Raw genomic sequence first — 17,136 nt, 5'->3', positions numbered from 1 at the left:
GCAACCAATTGGTTTGGCTCTGAGTAGCAAATCAACCTATTCTCAAGTTTTATTTTGTAAATTCGAATCAATTTCATTTTGTATGGCTTCTTTCCGAAATGGACTTTCTTTAGAAGAAATTGCATCAGTATAAGTTAAGGGATCATTATCTACAAGATAAGTATAAAAATCATCACCAAAAAAAATCATCTCAAATCATCATTTTGTATTTTAAAATCATTTTTACTAAAAGGTGCATGAAAAATTGTATTAGTTCTTAATGAAAAAATATACTAGAAAAATGCAGCATTTTCTGTTTCAACAATTGTATTATAATCAAGACATTACTTTTTAATACAAAAAATCTATATGCAACACTATGTTCAGCATAACCAATAAACAAGCAATCAAATGTCTTAGAACTAATTTTTCTCTTTTTAAATTTAAGAAGCATTACCTTAGCAAAACACCCCCACACTCTCAAATATTTTAAGTCAGGAGAATAACTTTTTCATAATTCATAAGATGTCCTACCAGTTTTCTTATAAGGAATTCTATTTTGAATATGACATGCAAATAATAAAGCTTCATTTCATAAATTTTTATGTGCATTTAAACTAACAAGTATAGAGTTTATTATTTCTTTTAACGTTCTATTTTTCCTTTCAGCTACATTGTTTGATTTAAGAGAATATGGAGGTTTAATTTCATGAATTATTCCTTATTTTTCATATATATCATTAATCGATATATATTCACCTTCTCTATTTGATCTAACTTTTTTTATTTTTTTATTTAATTGATTTTCTATCTCAGCTTTATATTTAATAAACATGTCCAAAGCTTCATCTTTATGCCTAAATAAATAAGCTTTAGTAAATCTAGAATAATCGTCAATAAATGTAACATAGTATTACTTACCACATCTACTTATAGTTTATTTTAGATCTCCTAAGTTAGTATGAATTAAACTTAATAATTTAGATTCTTTATTTACTAAAATATAAGTTTTCTTAGTTAGTTTCGTTTCAGCAAATATCTCGTACTTATTAAAGCATACATTTTAATACTAAAAATTAAACGAAGTGATTACATTTTTTTAATATAAGGAATCCTAACTTATCTTAGTACCATGGCATAAATCAATAAAGTCAATTATGTAAGCAAAAAAACTAGCATTTTCATTGAGAACATTAGAAATATTAAGTATTAAGAGTCTCTGATTGTAATAACCCTTACTCACAAACACATTACTTTTTGTCATTACGATCTTATCAGATTCGAATTACACTTTCACCCCAATCTTGCCCAATAAAGCCACAGACACCAGGTTGGTCCTTGTATTGGAAACATGAAAAATACCATTTAAAGCTAAAGTCTTGCTAGATGTGAGCTTGAGAAAGAGTTTCCCTTTACCCAAAGCTTGAGCAATTCTAGAATCACCAAGGTATATTCTTCTCCTTCCCCTATTAGAGTATAGGAGGTAAAGATATTTCTGTTTGCACAAATATGCCTAGTAGCACCTGAGTGTATGACCCATTCTTTCACATTGGCCACCATAATCACTTGTGAAATGACCATAGCAATTACATCATGGGATTCATATGCTTTGACCAAGTTGACCTTTGGATTAATACGTTTGTCATTTTCCTTTGCCTTCTTTCTGAACTGTTCTGTATGACGCCCTGGCTTTCCACAAACAAAACAATTATCTTTTTTCTTAAAAATGGGATGAGAAGTTTTGGGTTTATTGTCAAGTTTATAAGGGTACCTTTGTTGACACTGGGTTCTGCCTTGAATCAAATTGGTTTTAGTTTCAACTTGTTTTTGCTTTGAAAGGCTTAATCTTCCTTCAGGTTGTGTTTTCAATGAGGATGTGCACAATCAAGTCTACAAGTGACAATTGCTTTTCCTTGTGCTTCAGTTGTTGCTTGTAGCCATTCCATGATTCTGGCAGCTTCTCTATCAACAACCTAGTAATGAACTCCTTTTACAAGTTGATTTTTTCAGCCTTCAAATCATCCACCAACTTATGGTATTCATTGATTTGAATTTTGATGTCCTTGTCATTTATCATCTTTCAATAATAGAAGTTACCAATCATGAACTTCTGTTTCTCAACATCTTCCGCAATGTATTTGGCAATCATTAACTCCCATATTTACTTTGCTTCTTTGTAGGAACTGTATACATCAAACAGCTCATTAGAAAATGTGTTAATGATTGTATGCCTACATACCTTATTTACATGCATCCATGGTTCCAGCATCTTGACATCATCTGGCTTAGAATCAATTAGCGTAAAAGCCACCCCATGAACATGAAGGATTAAAAATTTTATTTCTTGCCATCTTTTGAAGTTTCTGCCATAAAAGACTTCTATTTTAAAAATATCTAGAAATGGTTTGGCATATGAAACCGAAGGCATAGAAGGAACGATCAACAAAATGGGAGCCATGGTGGAACCATTAACAGTGGTGGTGGCAGTAGGGACAGAGGCAACAACATTATCAACATGGGAATCCATTATCCTTAAGATTATTAGAAAATTAAAAAATAAATGAAAATAAAATAAAGCAAGTAAGAACACTAGGTAGTCGGAGGCGTGGTATCACAATTCTTAGGGATAATTTTACCTTTTTGGAATATAAAACTCAATGTAAAAGGATTGTAGCTATTATCCTTTAAAATTCAACAAATCCTTCCTTATAGTTTGCACAAACTATTAAGAGATGAAAGAAATAGTAGAAGCAAGAACCCAACCAGGAAGGAAAGGAAACAAAGAAAATATGTTGAAAATAGAGAAGAGGAGATGAGAGGCTTTTGGTGTTTTGCAAGTGAAGTAGAGAGGCTTTATTTATAGATAGGGAATGAAGTGAACGTTGCATCAAATAAGGTGAACGTTGCACTAAATTAGGGAGTTGGGAAAAAGCCTTAAGGAGTTAAAGAAAAAACCTGGTCAGCATGTATACTTAGTCAAGTATACGTTATAACAAAATTAGAAGAGTCATCAGCATGGTAGAGTATTTAGTCAAGTCAGATAGCATTGGTGCTAAACCAGGAAAGTTAGACAAGTATGATAGAGTTTGAGTCTGATTCAATCAAAGTTTGAAGGAGGCTAAAAAATTAAAGCTAATGTACAAAATTCACTTGGGCCAAGCCCACGTGTGTATTCTTGTGCAAAGGGGGAAATCTAACAAAATTAAAAGAGCCATCAGCATGGTGGAGTATTTAGTCAGATAAACGTTGGAGCAAAACCAGGAGAGTTAGGTAAACATGATAAAGTTTGAGTCTAACTCAATCAAAGTTTGAAAGAGGTTGAAAAATTAAAGCTAAGGTACAAAAGTCACTTAAATCTAACCCACGTGTATATTCTCGCATAGGGAATGAAGAATCTGAAATTTTTCAAGATTTGGCCTAATCTTGTGTATGCTTGAGGTCACTCATTTTTCCTTATTTACAACAAGCTCATAATGGGTTTTTATATATAAGACATTCACCTCTCTTGTATCTTAACAATGTGAGATGTTCGAACTTTATGAAATGCACTATTTTCCAACAAGGAATTCATTGGCGTATAAGATGGTTGTATTTACTAGTACAATAAAGGCTCTTGATTCTGGAACAATTTGCACAAGAAAAATGAAAAAATCATCTCAAGGCAAAGGCATGGGTGGTTTCCAATTATGAAACTCTACTAAATCTCTATTTACGATAGTCCCATTATGAAGCCAAAAGGTCTCAGCTGATTGGTGGAATACCCTGACTTTCCTCTGGAGTTCCCACAAGATCCCATGCATTGCTGAACATGGTTCTGACTCTGGAGCATAAGTCCATAAGCACTTCACTTGTCTACCACGAGCTATCATACCCATTATAACTTCATCTGAAAAGAAACAAAATGAAAAAGAATGAAAAGCTGAAACATTGGAGATAACAAGGCAAGGGAATGGTGAATCAACCAACCTGGAATAGATTCAAGGTACTCCAAAAGTTGGGGACCTATCCGAGTAGCTGGCCATTTTATTGTTATCTGAGTGTAGTCTATTACATTTTGAAAAGGTAATTCTATTTGATCTGATATGATAACTGGAACACATTCCTATACGACAAACATCATTTAGACTGTATGTAAAATTGGAGAAAAACAAATAAAAATGGGGAGTGGGAGTGAGGACAAACCACAAAGAAAGATTCATAGAAGCGCAACGTCCATGATGATAATCCACGAGGAATTAGGCAGAATTTCGCATTACGTAGGTGTTCAAAATACTCCAGCTTGAACAACTTGTCAGGGGGATCATGCTTCAAATCTGGAGCCTCCAACTATTTATGAAACAATGAATAAAACTGAATCATTTCTTCTGTAAAATATATATAATAATGACTTTGCTATATCAATGTTGAGATGGCCGAGTTGGTCTAAGGCGCCAGATTAAGGTTCTGGTCCGAAAGGGCGTGGGTTCAAATCCCACTCTCAACATTGGCTTTTTGTCTTTCCTTTCATAAATGAAATAGTAAGTCTGTTAACTGAACACCATACCTTATCTGGATACTGTCTCGCCAGCTCTAGTAACTGAAGACGCCCTTTCAATCCTTGTGCACGTCCTAAATAATTTGCCAAGTAGTTTCGCTTTGATAAAGGTAAAGGCTCAACCAGGGCAGCACCATTTTTAGTCATCTCATCATGAACATTGCCAGGAATGATGATATCTTTCCATGTATGAAAGGAACTTGAGTTTTTATTATCAGTTCGATCCCCCTGCATTAGCACATCAAAGTCAAGCATTCTTAAGCAACTTTGTGACTTCTAATAAATTTATTCAGAATAATCGTAAATGCACATGCCAAGCCAAGCAAGCATTGTACCTCTGGAGTAAGAAATATTGAACGGTTTAAGAATGTTTTCCAAGATGTGAAAAAGTGAGCTCCATTACCACTGCATCAAGTGAAAAGCATATATATATGCATTTGTAGAGGTAAGGAAATATTGTAAACTCTTAATTCAAATGCAATTGAATAAGTAAAGCTCTTGTTCAAATACCATTAATTCTGATTAATTATGTTATATTGAGTTCTACCAAGTTTCCCTCATTTAGCTAAGGCCTACGCATGCCTTATAGTGACAGCAGAAATAAGATCCAGCAATCAAGATCGAGCCTCACTTGCAGGTTGAAAGTTTCGATGAGCAGCTTCCTATTCAGTAGCTTAGAAGATAGAAAGCCACAATTATGTCCTGTTTATGACTTATCAATTAACCAAATCTGTATAACGACTAAGAGGATAACATCAAATTGACATCTCGATTTCATACAACTTTCCTGCAGAAAATCTGAGAGCCAGCGATTCATATTCATACCTTGGGAAGACAAATATGTGGTCACGACCCCCAGATCGCCTAAAATATGGCATTTGACTTAAGACCTGCAAAACAACACTTCAGAACGGTCATTCTAGAGTAAGGACTTTGGTCATGTGATTACACATTTATCTGAATACAAACAAAGACATGCAAACCAAAAGAATGTAAGTACTGTTAGCTAGCCATGAACTGAATTTGATCTTACCTCAACATAGGTCTGGTTAATCTCTTCTTCTGTAAGAGCTTCCATCATATGAACGCATTTAACATATGCTGGCACAAAGAAGAAATCTGCTTCCTCTTTCTTTCTCGTCCGAAATCTTGAGTTCAGCAGCAATCTGTGTATTTTAACCTACAAATTACAGCGACCTACTTTATTACTAATTAAAATCAATACCGATTGCGGCATTGTTACTAATTTTAGCCGTAGTTAGCACTTGGTATGTAACTTTGGATACCTGAGTGCCCCATTGGCCTTGATAGCAAATATCAACGTCGACGACACCTTCTTTCCCATACATCAATGGCTTTAATCCGTCAATCTCGTTCTCATCATAAACGTAAATCTTGAGGGAAAGGTGAGACCCATATCCTCTCTCTGGCCAGGAAGGATATCCACCATTGGAGTGCGCCAACTTTCTAGGTGAGCGGTCGTGATTGAATATCGAGCACTGAGTATTGTTGTGCAGAGCTGAGGGCAGATGGTCCCAGAGCCGGTTGATGAAGAGGGTGGCAACGATGAGGAGCAGGGCGCCTATCTGATGGGTGTTGGTGCACGGCGTCCCATGATTCCAGATTCTTTTTGTTCTATGGTAGGAATTCAAGGTTCCCATAGAGAACCAAATTAAACATGCAATGCTTGGAAAGGAAGAAGAACACAAAATATAGGAATTTATGAATGGCTTGTCAATTGTCATTCCATCCTTATTTAATACTCAAAAGACCTGTGAATTAACAGTTTTAAATGCCGTAATAATTCTTCGGAAAGTGAGGGGTCACATATGTGATTGTGGCATGGGAATACGAAGAAGAAGCCCGCTCGGAAAACATTCATTGACTAAACAGCAGCATATATAATTTGTTAAACAAAATGCAACAGCATTCAGAAGAATCCAGAATGACCACTGATGCAGCCCCGTGAAACATCAATTGCTTTGTTATCAAATTTACAGCCAGTGGAAGGTTGCGAGGAAGAGGAATTCGCTGCCCGCCTCTCCTCTTCCCTGTTCTCTGAATTCTGGATGTTTCAATGTTTGGGAAGAAGACAAAAACACACAAAACAGAACACACGTGTGATTATGAAGGGGAAGCATGGGAGAGTGGAGTGGATCCCACTCAACATCTTTGCCACTTGGAATTCGGAGAGAATAGCAGAATAAAAAGAGATGCCGTTCGCGGTGGCCTTTGATCCACCAATTTGTAAAAGAACCAAAGCAAGCACTGAGCCAGAACTAATGGTACCATTAATTCAATTGGTTGATTATGAAGCATATAGAAATTAATGTGTCAGACCCATCATTGTGTGAGATTGAAGCATTTGCTATTCCAGGCATGTTTATGGCAAGTCATAACATGTCAATTTAACTGAGTTCTGGCGCTATTACTAGTTTTCATTTTAGGGCATCGTGGAGAAGTCAAAATCCCACATGCGATTCATGGGTGACGTGCATTTTGAATGATCAATTATGCTCATGATTTACGTGCATGCGATCCTAATTGCAAAACTCAAGCCATAAATTTCGGTTAAATGCAGAAAGGATGATAATGATGAGAGATGGATTTAAACTCTTCACTGTACCCCTGAACTAGCAATAATAAGCTGAAAGATTTTTTGTTGCTGAAGACAATGTCATCTGCCTCATATTTCAACATTCACAAGGAATGAAATTCATGACTTCTCGAGGAAAACTTATACTTTTTCACATTTAGGGTGCGTTTTTTGTTTAAGTAAAATTCTTTTGAAAAATATTTTCAAGACATAATGACGTTTGGATGATTGAAAATGAATACCTTTTGCGAGACTTAAGACAATTTTCACCACACTATAAAAAAAAATCTTGTTAAAACAAAAATTCTTACCCTAAAGCCTTAAATCCTTAGCTCCATCATCCCTTACTTCTAACATAGTTTGAACATTCACTTTTATTTCCTTCAAAATAATAAGATATTGTGATTTGAAAGTTTAAATGATTAAATACCCATCTTATATTTCCTTCAAAATAATAAAACACTTGCAGGCTTACAGTAAATATTTTTCAAAAGATATCCAAATAATGAAAAAAATTTACAACAATTTATCTAAACAAGGAAAAATATTAAATTTTATTACAAAATATTTTACACAGAAAGAACTTATCAAATGTACTCTTAAAATGATGTTAAATGCTGTACTTTTCGAGCCTCACACATGTATGCAAAAGAGGTGTGGCCGGGTTTTCACATTATGCTCAGAAATCGGCCCTCGTTTATCCATAACCAGTTCTTGTAAAACTCTCCCCATCAACTGGCCTGTTTCCAGCCACCATTCTCTTTGGTGTTGATATTAAGCAGAGATGGTTTTGCGTGCTCCACCTTAACGTTTCTGTAACCACCTAGTCGGGGACCGGACATTGAAGTTGAAAGTTTTCTCTTATTTTCTCATCAGTTGGCATCAAGTTAAAAGTTTTTAGACATTGAAGTTGGATAATACGTCTCTTTCATGGGCCAAAACAAAAGAATCTAGTTTCCAAAATCAGAGAGTCCCTTGGCACACGAGAAACGACCTTGATTGCCTTTGCTAATGGTCCTTTGGTCTCTAAGCCTAAGTGGAATAGATGCACTTTGGTAAAATAGACAACTAGAAAAGCCTATCTTACATATGTTACCCAAGGAATGTCCAGAAATTAAAAGTTGAGATTTCTGCCGGAGATCTAAGGGTTGGACGCAAAAGAGGGAGAAGGGGATGAACTAATTTATGAAATAGGAGATCTTTTATTACGTAATTTAAAATATTTGTCTATGGAAAACGAAATTATATTAGTAATTTTGTAAACAATAAATTATAGAAGGAAAAGAAATCAAAATTATTAATAATTTTTTAAAAATAAATATTCAAACTTTACTTTTTAAATAATAGATTATGTACTAATCAATAAATTAAATTATTAATAAACTTAAAAGATTACAGCTTATGGATTTTTGAGACAAATAATAATAGAAAGAAAGAAGTCAAGTAATATACATATGGTTCATAAATGGTAAAGCTTACAACTTGCAACTTGGCTAGAACCTCCAAATTTAGATATTGGGAATCGAACATTACAAGCTGATTCATCCATTAACCTGGTTCTGTCTTAGGCCAGCTGGTAAGCTCATGCAAGTTGGACAAAATAGGTCGAAAAGCTTCAACACTTGTATGGACTCCACTCCTCCACGACAAATGAAAAATAGCAATTGACATCGTTGAGATACAAGGACCGTTTAGATCCGTCTGCTAAATCAGAAAGCCAAATTTCTCTTCTGTACTCAAGTCAGGTTACTGTCTCGAGAGCTTCACTACAATATTCCAGCGATGATGCAATTATTTAATGTGTCAGGGCTCTTTGCGGCTTCCAATGGCTGTGTTCTTTCTTTCCTTGATTATTTTTTGCATCAATATTTTCTTTGTTCTTGTTTGGTTTCCTTAAATAGAGTAATTACCTATGGAAATTTTTTTTCCTAAGCTTAATAACTATGCTAATTACAGACACATAAAGCTCCGTTTTGTTAGCAATTATACAGCACTCTCTAGTTATACCTGTATTAGCAATGTAAAATGATTAGTTGAATAGGAAGAAGTCAACTGTTTTTGTCGAAATTAACACCTATAAATTAAGAAATCTAGTTGCTCATTTAATTGCTCTTTGCCCCGAATTCTTCATGATCACTCAAGAAACTCCCACCGGCATCAAAAATTGACGTTCATTTCTTGGTAAGTAACTCCCCTTTCTTGCAACAACTTAATGTGTAATTCATCAGGCCCCTCATGGATAAATTCCTTGAACCAGGCCTTTGGGCATACAAAATACACAATATGCCTTAATTTATTTATCGTACAATGGCATACCTACCATATTAGCTTCATAATTTCCAGTGAACTGATCAATTGACAGCACTGCAAACTCGCCGAATTTCTCCTTGTGAACCTGATTTCACCCCAATGTTTCCCATCTTCACCATTGCTTTAGCAAAATCCCCATTAAAAGATGATCTTGTTCCAGAACTATCAGAGCTGATATAAGAGTCAAGAATTTGCCTGGTCTTTTCGTCGTCGTTGAGCCTAGCATCGGAAGCTATCACCGCCGTTCCGTCTCTGATATTGCGCAGGATATGGACATCGAATACATTTTGAGTCGCCCAATCAAGAGGTATTCGGACATTGACATCTCCATTTAAGGGGCAATGAGCTTTGAGCTGTGGTAGGAAGCGAGGGTTAATTGCTGGATCAGAACCTCCCCCTGGGGTGAAGTTGTAGAGTCTATGTTGCATGAAGAAACAGGCTGTAAGCCCAATTGTATGTGCACCTGAAATACAACTCATCTCTAAGTATATATGAGTTTCAGGTCCTGGAAATTCATTACCGTAATCGAAATTATAATCATCTTGAATTTATGGATTAGGCCATTAGGCACATACCACCACTTAAAAGAACAAGGTCTTTATCAGAAAGACCTTTTGCCCTAAATTTGGATTTGAGAACATGGATTGAATCATCAACATCAGGCAAGTTTTCAGCCAGGGACATCCTTGAGAGCCGTCCATCTCTGCGGCCGGTTGGAACATCATAAAATGGCCCCTTAACCTGCACAAAACAGGTTGCAGCAGGCAATATAACATAGAAGATGTAAACCAAGAAAAGCGTTTTACAAATGTAACTTACCAAGGATACAGCATCTCTCGCAGCTAAAGCCACGATGTCTGCGCAAGAAACAACTCCGGGGCACAGATTTTCCAACTGTGCTTTGGCGCTCTCTATGATGTCAAAACCTTGAACTCCCAAGTTTCCTTGTGCTTTTAGTTCACCATCCGCATCATTTTCTATCAGAATCGACCCATCACAGCCCTGAAATTAAATAACATCAACAATAGAAGAAGCATTGAGATTGTTTATATGTGGGTTTGCAGGGAGAAGAACAGAGAGAGAAGGGGAGAGAGAGACTTCAACAAAGCAGTCATGGAACTGAAGCCTTAGCAAAATTGCAGCATTCCTAGGACTGTCAGCCACTGCTTTCTGAACAACTTTGTGGACGATAGATTCAGCAGTGGGGCATGTTTTCGAGTAGAAGCCAACTCTTAGTTGGCCTTGGGCAACACCTAAAGTGTTAGGAAGAATAAGCAAAGCCCAAATCAGGGCAACTAAAGTGTGTTTGAGCATTTCGGAAGTCAGAAATGTCATTGAACTAATGAGTGGAGGGGAACTTAGGACTAATACTTAGAGAAGAACGGAAAGAGTGTTTTGGAAGAGATGGCTTAATTACCAGTTATGATCTCTTGAATATGGCCGTTGAGCTTTATGTCTCCTTTGCTTGTCTACTTGTATGCCACTGCGACCTTTTTCCATTCCCCTATTTCCAATAATTGGAATTAACTTGACCACTCATACTATCAAGGTGCTTTTTCTCGTCTAGATTTAACAAAGGGAAAGAAAGAGGCAATTGTTGTCGTGGGCGTAAAGAACTCATTACGTATGATCAAGTTCTGGTATGCCATCTGTATTGTTTACCCTAAATCTTTTTGATTAACTTGGCTGCATAGGTTATGCAGTATGTTACATCATGCGTTAGAATTTAAACAAAAATTACCATATTTTGCTTTTTAATCTAGTATGATTGTAGTTCTAATAAAAATGACAGCATGTTTTGATCTGGCATAATAGTTGGCATTTTGATCGTAGGTGCAATTGTAGACTTGTAGGTGACTTACAAGGGGCTTTCTTAGATTGATAATTGACTTTAAACAAAAATCACTATTCTTTTATGGTATTGTATTGGCATAATATTTGAAAAAGTTTTTTAATTATTTAAAAAAATTTTAATTCAACTATTATTTTTTTACCACATTCAATCAAATCTTTATACTTTTATACTAAGTTAAATAAACTCTTATAACTAATAATTAATTAATTATTATTAATCAAAATATCACTTGTTATTTTTATATTCATATGTCATTTACATAACGTTACTATAAAATGTGAAAAATATCATATGAATATATCATCATATCACATTAATATGTTACGTCGTCATCTACTATCATATTTTATTATGTCATATTAACATCACGTCAGCATCACTTGACATAAAATGATAAGTGACATTTTGACTAAGTTAATCATTAATCATAAAAGTTTATTTAGTTCAAAATAAAAATATAAGAGTTTAATTGAATACAATAAAAGAATAAAGATTTACATAAATTTTTTTAAATATTTTAAAGATTTTTTAAAATATTATACCTATTACATTTGTATGAACACTAACACCCCATGCATCACGCCAACTAAAATCAGCCTTATTAAAAGAAAAAAAACACTTAAACTTTTGACTCAATAAATAAATATACATATATTTATATATTTACTCCAAAAGTTAAACTTAAATTCACACTTTTCCTGATTGAGAAATAAAAAAAGAAAATAAGGTGAAAAAGATTTATAGACATAAATATTAATATAAGTAGTGCATAAGAGTCCCTGCATTTTACTACTTAACTTATTGTTTTTTTTTTGTTTGTTTGTTTATTTGTTTGTTTGTTTGTCACATTCACCTTTAATTTTTTTCCCTATAATATCGGACAAAAATTATACGTGCCTCTTGGTTTGTTTCAAGTGATAAAATGGGACAAGTGGGTATTTAAATTTTTATAGGGAAAAAAAATTGGAACATATCTTTTTAAATAAAGAATATATGCACCTATCACTCAGGATTACCTATTTGTTTGAACTATGTATCACAATTGAACAACACCTATTTGATTAACAGTGATATCTTAGCCACCATTAGCCAAATCAAGTCCTAAGATTTTTATTTGGCATTTGAAATGGTTTGGTTATATAATGCAGTATACAAACAACAAAAGAAAATGAGAACAAAGCATATATAGGTTTTAGACATGTTCAACATCTCAATTCTTTTATTTGCCTTGAATTTTTCTTAAGAAAAGTAATTAAGGCTTTATTTTATTACCTTTTTTCCCCAAACTAAATCTTTATTGATCTTAAAGGGATTTAGAAACCCTTTTAGCATAAACTTGTCTTAGTCGTAATGCACTAACTTTTTCTTCTCTCAAGATTCAAGAACTGGCACGCTTCCTTTCCTTTCCTTTCCAATTTTCTCTGACGTTACTAGCTTTGGTGGGGAGTTAGCTTTGGATGTTTATACTTTTAGCAGATAACACGTCTTCTACTCTTCCTTCCTTCTTCTAATTTCTCCTTGTCTTTTATGAGTTCAATCCTTACCTAGTTGCCTAAACCTCTACTCTTCTCAAAGTTGGAAATTCAAACAACATAAAAGTCGATGAGCATCATGGTAAAGAGTGCTACGCAAAGAGAAATAAATAGTTGACTAGGGAAACTGGATTTGCTTCTTTTGGATATAGCTACTACTAGCGACCAACGTTGCTTTCTTTATATCAAAACTTTCCCAAATTCTACTACATATAATATATATATATATATATAAAACTATAACAAATTACTTAAAAAAATAGATTTTCCAAATATATATATATTACTTAAAAAAATCATTAAATTATTCATGAAAATTAAAATAAATATTTTTTTATTTCTTGTGATTAAATTTTTATATTTTTATTTTAAATTAAAAGTTACTGTAGTTAGTCAAATTGTCTCTTATCATTTGTGATATGTGGTGTTGACATGTTATAATAGATAATGGTATATCTTAATAGATGATGATAAAATATATTTTTTTAATATGATGATATAATCATATAGTATTTTTACCGACCATGTCAATACCACTTGGACATAAAAATGACAAGTGTTATTTTGATTAATAGTAATTAATCAATTATTATTTATATAAGTCTATTTGATCCAAAATAAAAATTATAGACTTGATTGAATGTAATAGAATAATAAAAATTTATTTAAATTTTTTCAAATAATTTAAATTTTTTTTAAATATTATGCCTAACTCTAATTCTTTCCAACAAAATCAGCTAACTGATAGCAACAATGTGGAATATAGGGCTACCGGAGTTTGCTCTCTCCTTCATCAGGTTAGTAAGAAAAGCCTTCATCTCTATCTTTTTATTGACCTTTTTTTTTTAACTTTTAAAGAAAAAAAAAGTAAGAAAAGCTTAAAAAGGGTAAAGGGCATAGTGGTTAGAAGAAAAAATAGTAAGAACCATAAATGGTTCTTTTACTTTTTACCTTTATGTAAAGCTTTCAGCAGAACGTGTAGATGGTAAAACAAAAGTTAAATATTCAAACAAGTTTTTGAACTATGCTAAAAAAATTAATTCAGTTTTTATTTTTTATTACATTTAAATAAGTTTTTAAATTTATATTTTGAGTCAAATAAGCTTCTCTGTCTACTATTAACTAATTTCTATTAATTAATAATACATACAGCATTTTGATACTATGTCATTTGTCACATGGTAGATGAAGTGACATTAAATATTTAATCCTAATGTATCGTTCACTAGTGTAAGTTAGTCAACGGTTAAAGAGAGAGACTTATTTGACTCGAAATAAAAGTTTAAAGATTTATTTGAACACAATAAAAAGATAAAGACTGAATTGATTTTTTTGACATAATTTAAGAACTTATTTAAGTTTTTAATCTAGAATAAATTACCATGGCCTTTTTTTTAATCTCCTTTCAACAAAGCCAATGTCCACATAGCATTGAATTTCTTTAATTATAATAATTCGTACATTTGCATCACTTATTTATTTTTGGAGCTTAACAGCATTTATTCATTTTTATTTTCTATAATTTTGTATGTATCAACTATTCTAAGTTGTTGTAGATTAAAAGCTACAATTCTATATATCCTTCTATATTTAATAATTATTGTACATATCAATTACTAATTTTATAGAATACTTTATTAATGTCCATATGTATTCGTGTGTGTCCAACTGCTACTTTAATAAAATATTTGGACTTTCATAACTTTATATTCAAATTTTATTATTATATTTTTATTTAAATTAGTCAAAAATAAATAGTTATTAAAATTAATAGTATGAAATTAGAAACGTAAAAGTTGTTGATGTTTTAAAAAAAAGACATGATCTTCAAATATGTCGAGATAGATATTAAATTTGTACAATACCCAATAAATCTAATTAGACCTCTAAATGAAAGTTTTGAATTCCTACCATTTCTCGAAAAAAAAAAAGTGTCATATGTGTACATTCTCATAAAAATAGAAATTACCCACGTCCTCTTCATGCCTCTTGTTTGTGTGAGCTTTCGCTATGTAGTTTAAAATAAAAAAAACAAAAGAGTCGTACTTAGATTGAGAAGTTACACTCGAGCATTTAACTCATTAGTTGGTGTATGGTTCCCTATTTAAAGAGTAGGGTTTGAATCTTCCTCTTAATTATAAAATAAAAATACTTAAATTGAGAAGTTCTTTGATTTAGATATTTATTTTAATTTAATCTCTCTATTTAAAATTATGATATTTTAATTTATTAATTTTAAAAATTATTTTAATTTAATTTTTTAATATTTTTTATTTAAATTGATTGTAATAATGTCAACGTTATCAATAATGTGATATTGACCTGATGTCAAATACAAATGTGACATGTGAGGTGGGTTTGAGTTGTTAATGTAACAGTGTTACATTAACGTGTTAAAAAGTAACATGACAATGCCACATTATTCTTTTTCTTTTTTTTGACTTTTCTCTTGCCACGTAGACATCGTGTGGCATGTTAGGGAGGGCACTAACATGGCAAGACGTGGCATTACTTGATCCCTAGATAATAGGGAGAAGAGAAAGAAAAGAATAAGAGCATGGCGTGGCACTGCCACATCAGCAATCTAACCCACTTCACATGCCACCTCAACATTTGGTGTTGCATCATGTCATTCATGACGTTAGCATTATTATGATCAATTTGAATGAAAAATATTAAAAAAATTAAATTAAAATAATTCTTAAAATTAAGAGGCTAAAATTAGTAAAAGAACTAAATTAAAAAAAAAAACTTCTAAGTATGAAGACTTCTCAAGTAATTTGACTATTTTTTCTCATTTTACTATTTATTTAATAGAAAAATAGAATTACAAAAAGCATTATTAGATCAAATATAAAAAATGGACTGTTGAAAATTTTCGAGAATGTAAATGACAAAAATAACACATCAACAATTCAATATTACCGAAAACAAAAAAATTAGACTCTACCTTGCTAGCCTTTTTGCCTTGAATTTTTTTTTTCTTGATGTGGTGTCTTTGCTTTTTTTTATGTCTACCTTGTCGCTTGGGTTTAATACTACTTTATTCTAGTCTCCCATGCTTTCACAGTTTCACTTTCCTTTCACAAGTTTAAATTAATTTGTTTGTTTTGCACTCCCTCAATTTTATTTATCCAATTGTTTGCTACATAAAGATTGATGAGTACCAATTGTTTGATGAATTTTATTAAAAATTGTTATTTAAAATGTGTTAGCTTGATGGAAAAATTTGAGTGGTCTATGAAACTGTATAAGAGCAATTCTTTTTTGGCATAAGGTTCAAAAAAGTATTTTAATTAGTTAAAAAAATTTAAATAAATTTTTATTTGTTTATTTCTTTCAATCAAGTTTATTTAATTTTATTTTTATCAATTAAGTACTTATAATTAATAGTTGATTAATTTTCATTGATAAAAAAATCATTTGTCATTTTATATCTACATAACATTGACGTAATGTTAATATGAAAGATAAAAAATGTCATATGATCATGTCATCATATTACATTAATATGTCAAGTCATCATTAATTATGATATATCAATATACCATGTTATCATCAATAATGACATTTTAACATGTTACGTCACTACCATATGAGATAGAATAATAAAAGATATTTTGACAAAGCTAACTATTAATAATAAGAACTAATTTGGCTCAAAATAAAAATATAAGACTTTATTTGACTTAAGATAAAAGTATTGAGATTTGAATGAACACAATAAAAATAATAAAAGCTTATTTGAGATTTTTTTAGTAATTTAAAGACTTTTTTAGGTATTGTACTTTTTATTATATGAGATCTTTATAATAGTTATAACATTTTTCTATTTAGATGAATTAGTTAATGGAGTCCTTTAATAATTTTGATAATATGTTGGTTTTTTTTATTTTTTATTTGAACATGTTCGAAAGAAGAAGTTATGTTTAATAAAAATGTATTTTCAACATATCTTGAGGTTTTAATTTTTATGTTTTATTCGCATTGTACACTTATAAAAGTCCACAGCTTATTTTGATTACAACAATTAGTAATAAAATAATTACTTTTTTTAAGAAATAAAAATAAAAATATATTTACTATTTTTTATGAGTGTTTAATAAAATTTTAATTATTCAATTAATTAAAAGGATTTAATCAATTATTGATGATGTAGTTTGAGCATGAAGCGTTAACAAGACACAAAAACGGGGTAGCAGATTCCCGTTATTCTCGCAGGGAAAGCACTGTTGATTACCGCGACACATTTCCATTAAACACTACGGAACTTTAGTTGCAATCTATTTAAGCTAATTCAAGTAAGCTTGATCCATCTTGTACACACACA

General features: G+C 32.0%; 2 protein-coding genes and 1 non-coding gene across 3 annotated transcripts; 1 reads left to right on the top strand and 2 right to left on the bottom strand.

The window, feature by feature from the left end:
- Positions 1-3,514: 3,514 nt before the first annotated feature.
- LOC110416818 (putative glucuronosyltransferase GUT1) lies at positions 3,515-6,699 on the bottom strand. The gene is made up of 8 exons (XM_021428922.2): positions 5,800-6,699; positions 5,547-5,693; positions 5,339-5,403; positions 4,849-4,918; positions 4,523-4,741; positions 4,162-4,305; positions 3,946-4,081; positions 3,515-3,865 (listed from the first exon to the last, which is right to left on the bottom strand). Exons 1-8 carry the CDS (start codon positions 6,256-6,258, stop codon positions 3,636-3,638), a joined length of 1,470 nt encoding a protein of 489 aa, XP_021284597.1. The 5' UTR covers positions 6,259-6,699; the 3' UTR covers positions 3,515-3,635.
- Positions 4,382-4,462, top strand: TRNAL-AAG (transfer RNA leucine (anticodon AAG)). The gene has a single exon. It is a non-coding gene; the product is annotated as a tRNA-Leu (tRNA).
- Positions 6,700-9,214: 2,515 nt separating the features above from the next.
- On the bottom strand, positions 9,215-10,849 carry LOC110416992 (peroxidase superfamily protein). The gene is made up of 4 exons (XM_021429150.1): positions 10,518-10,849; positions 10,239-10,421; positions 9,995-10,160; positions 9,215-9,882 (listed from the first exon to the last, which is right to left on the bottom strand). Exons 1-4 carry the CDS (start codon positions 10,752-10,754, stop codon positions 9,461-9,463), a joined length of 1,008 nt encoding a protein of 335 aa, XP_021284825.1. The 5' UTR covers positions 10,755-10,849; the 3' UTR covers positions 9,215-9,460.
- Between the last annotated feature and the right edge of the window lie 6,287 nt (positions 10,850-17,136).

Source organism: Theobroma umbraticum, unplaced genomic scaffold (assembly GCF_002168275.2).
Source record: "Theobroma umbraticum cultivar Fairchild unplaced genomic scaffold, ASM216827v3 scaffold_51.0, whole genome shotgun sequence".
Lineage (NCBI taxonomy): Eukaryota > Viridiplantae > Streptophyta > Magnoliopsida > Malvales > Malvaceae > Theobroma > Theobroma umbraticum.
Note: the sequence above shows the minus strand (reverse complement) of the source record. Positions and strands in the feature narration are given on the sequence as shown.

Excerpts from the sequence above, each read along its gene's own strand:
- LOC110416818 (XM_021428922.2), bottom strand. The coding sequence starts at position 6,258 with ATGACAATTGACAAGCCATTCATAAATTCCTATATTTTGTGTTCTTCT. Across the intron at positions 5,404-5,546 it reads TTAACCAGACCTATGTTGAG|GTCTTAAGTCAAATGCCATA; the intron begins GTAAGATCAAAT and ends GTTGTTTTGCAG. Across the intron at positions 4,306-4,522 it reads CGAGACAGTATCCAGATAAG|TTGGAGGCTCCAGATTTGAA; the intron begins GTATGGTGTTCA and ends TTTCATAAATAG.
- LOC110416992 (XM_021429150.1), bottom strand. The coding sequence starts at position 10,754 with ATGACATTTCTGACTTCCGAAATGCTCAAACACACTTTAGTTGCCCTG. Across the intron at positions 10,422-10,517 it reads TCCATGACTGCTTTGTTGAA|GGCTGTGATGGGTCGATTCT; the intron begins GTCTCTCTCTCC and ends ATTTAATTTCAG. Across the intron at positions 10,161-10,238 it reads CGAGAGATGCTGTATCCTTG|GTTAAGGGGCCATTTTATGA; the intron begins GTAAGTTACATT and ends TGTTTTGTGCAG.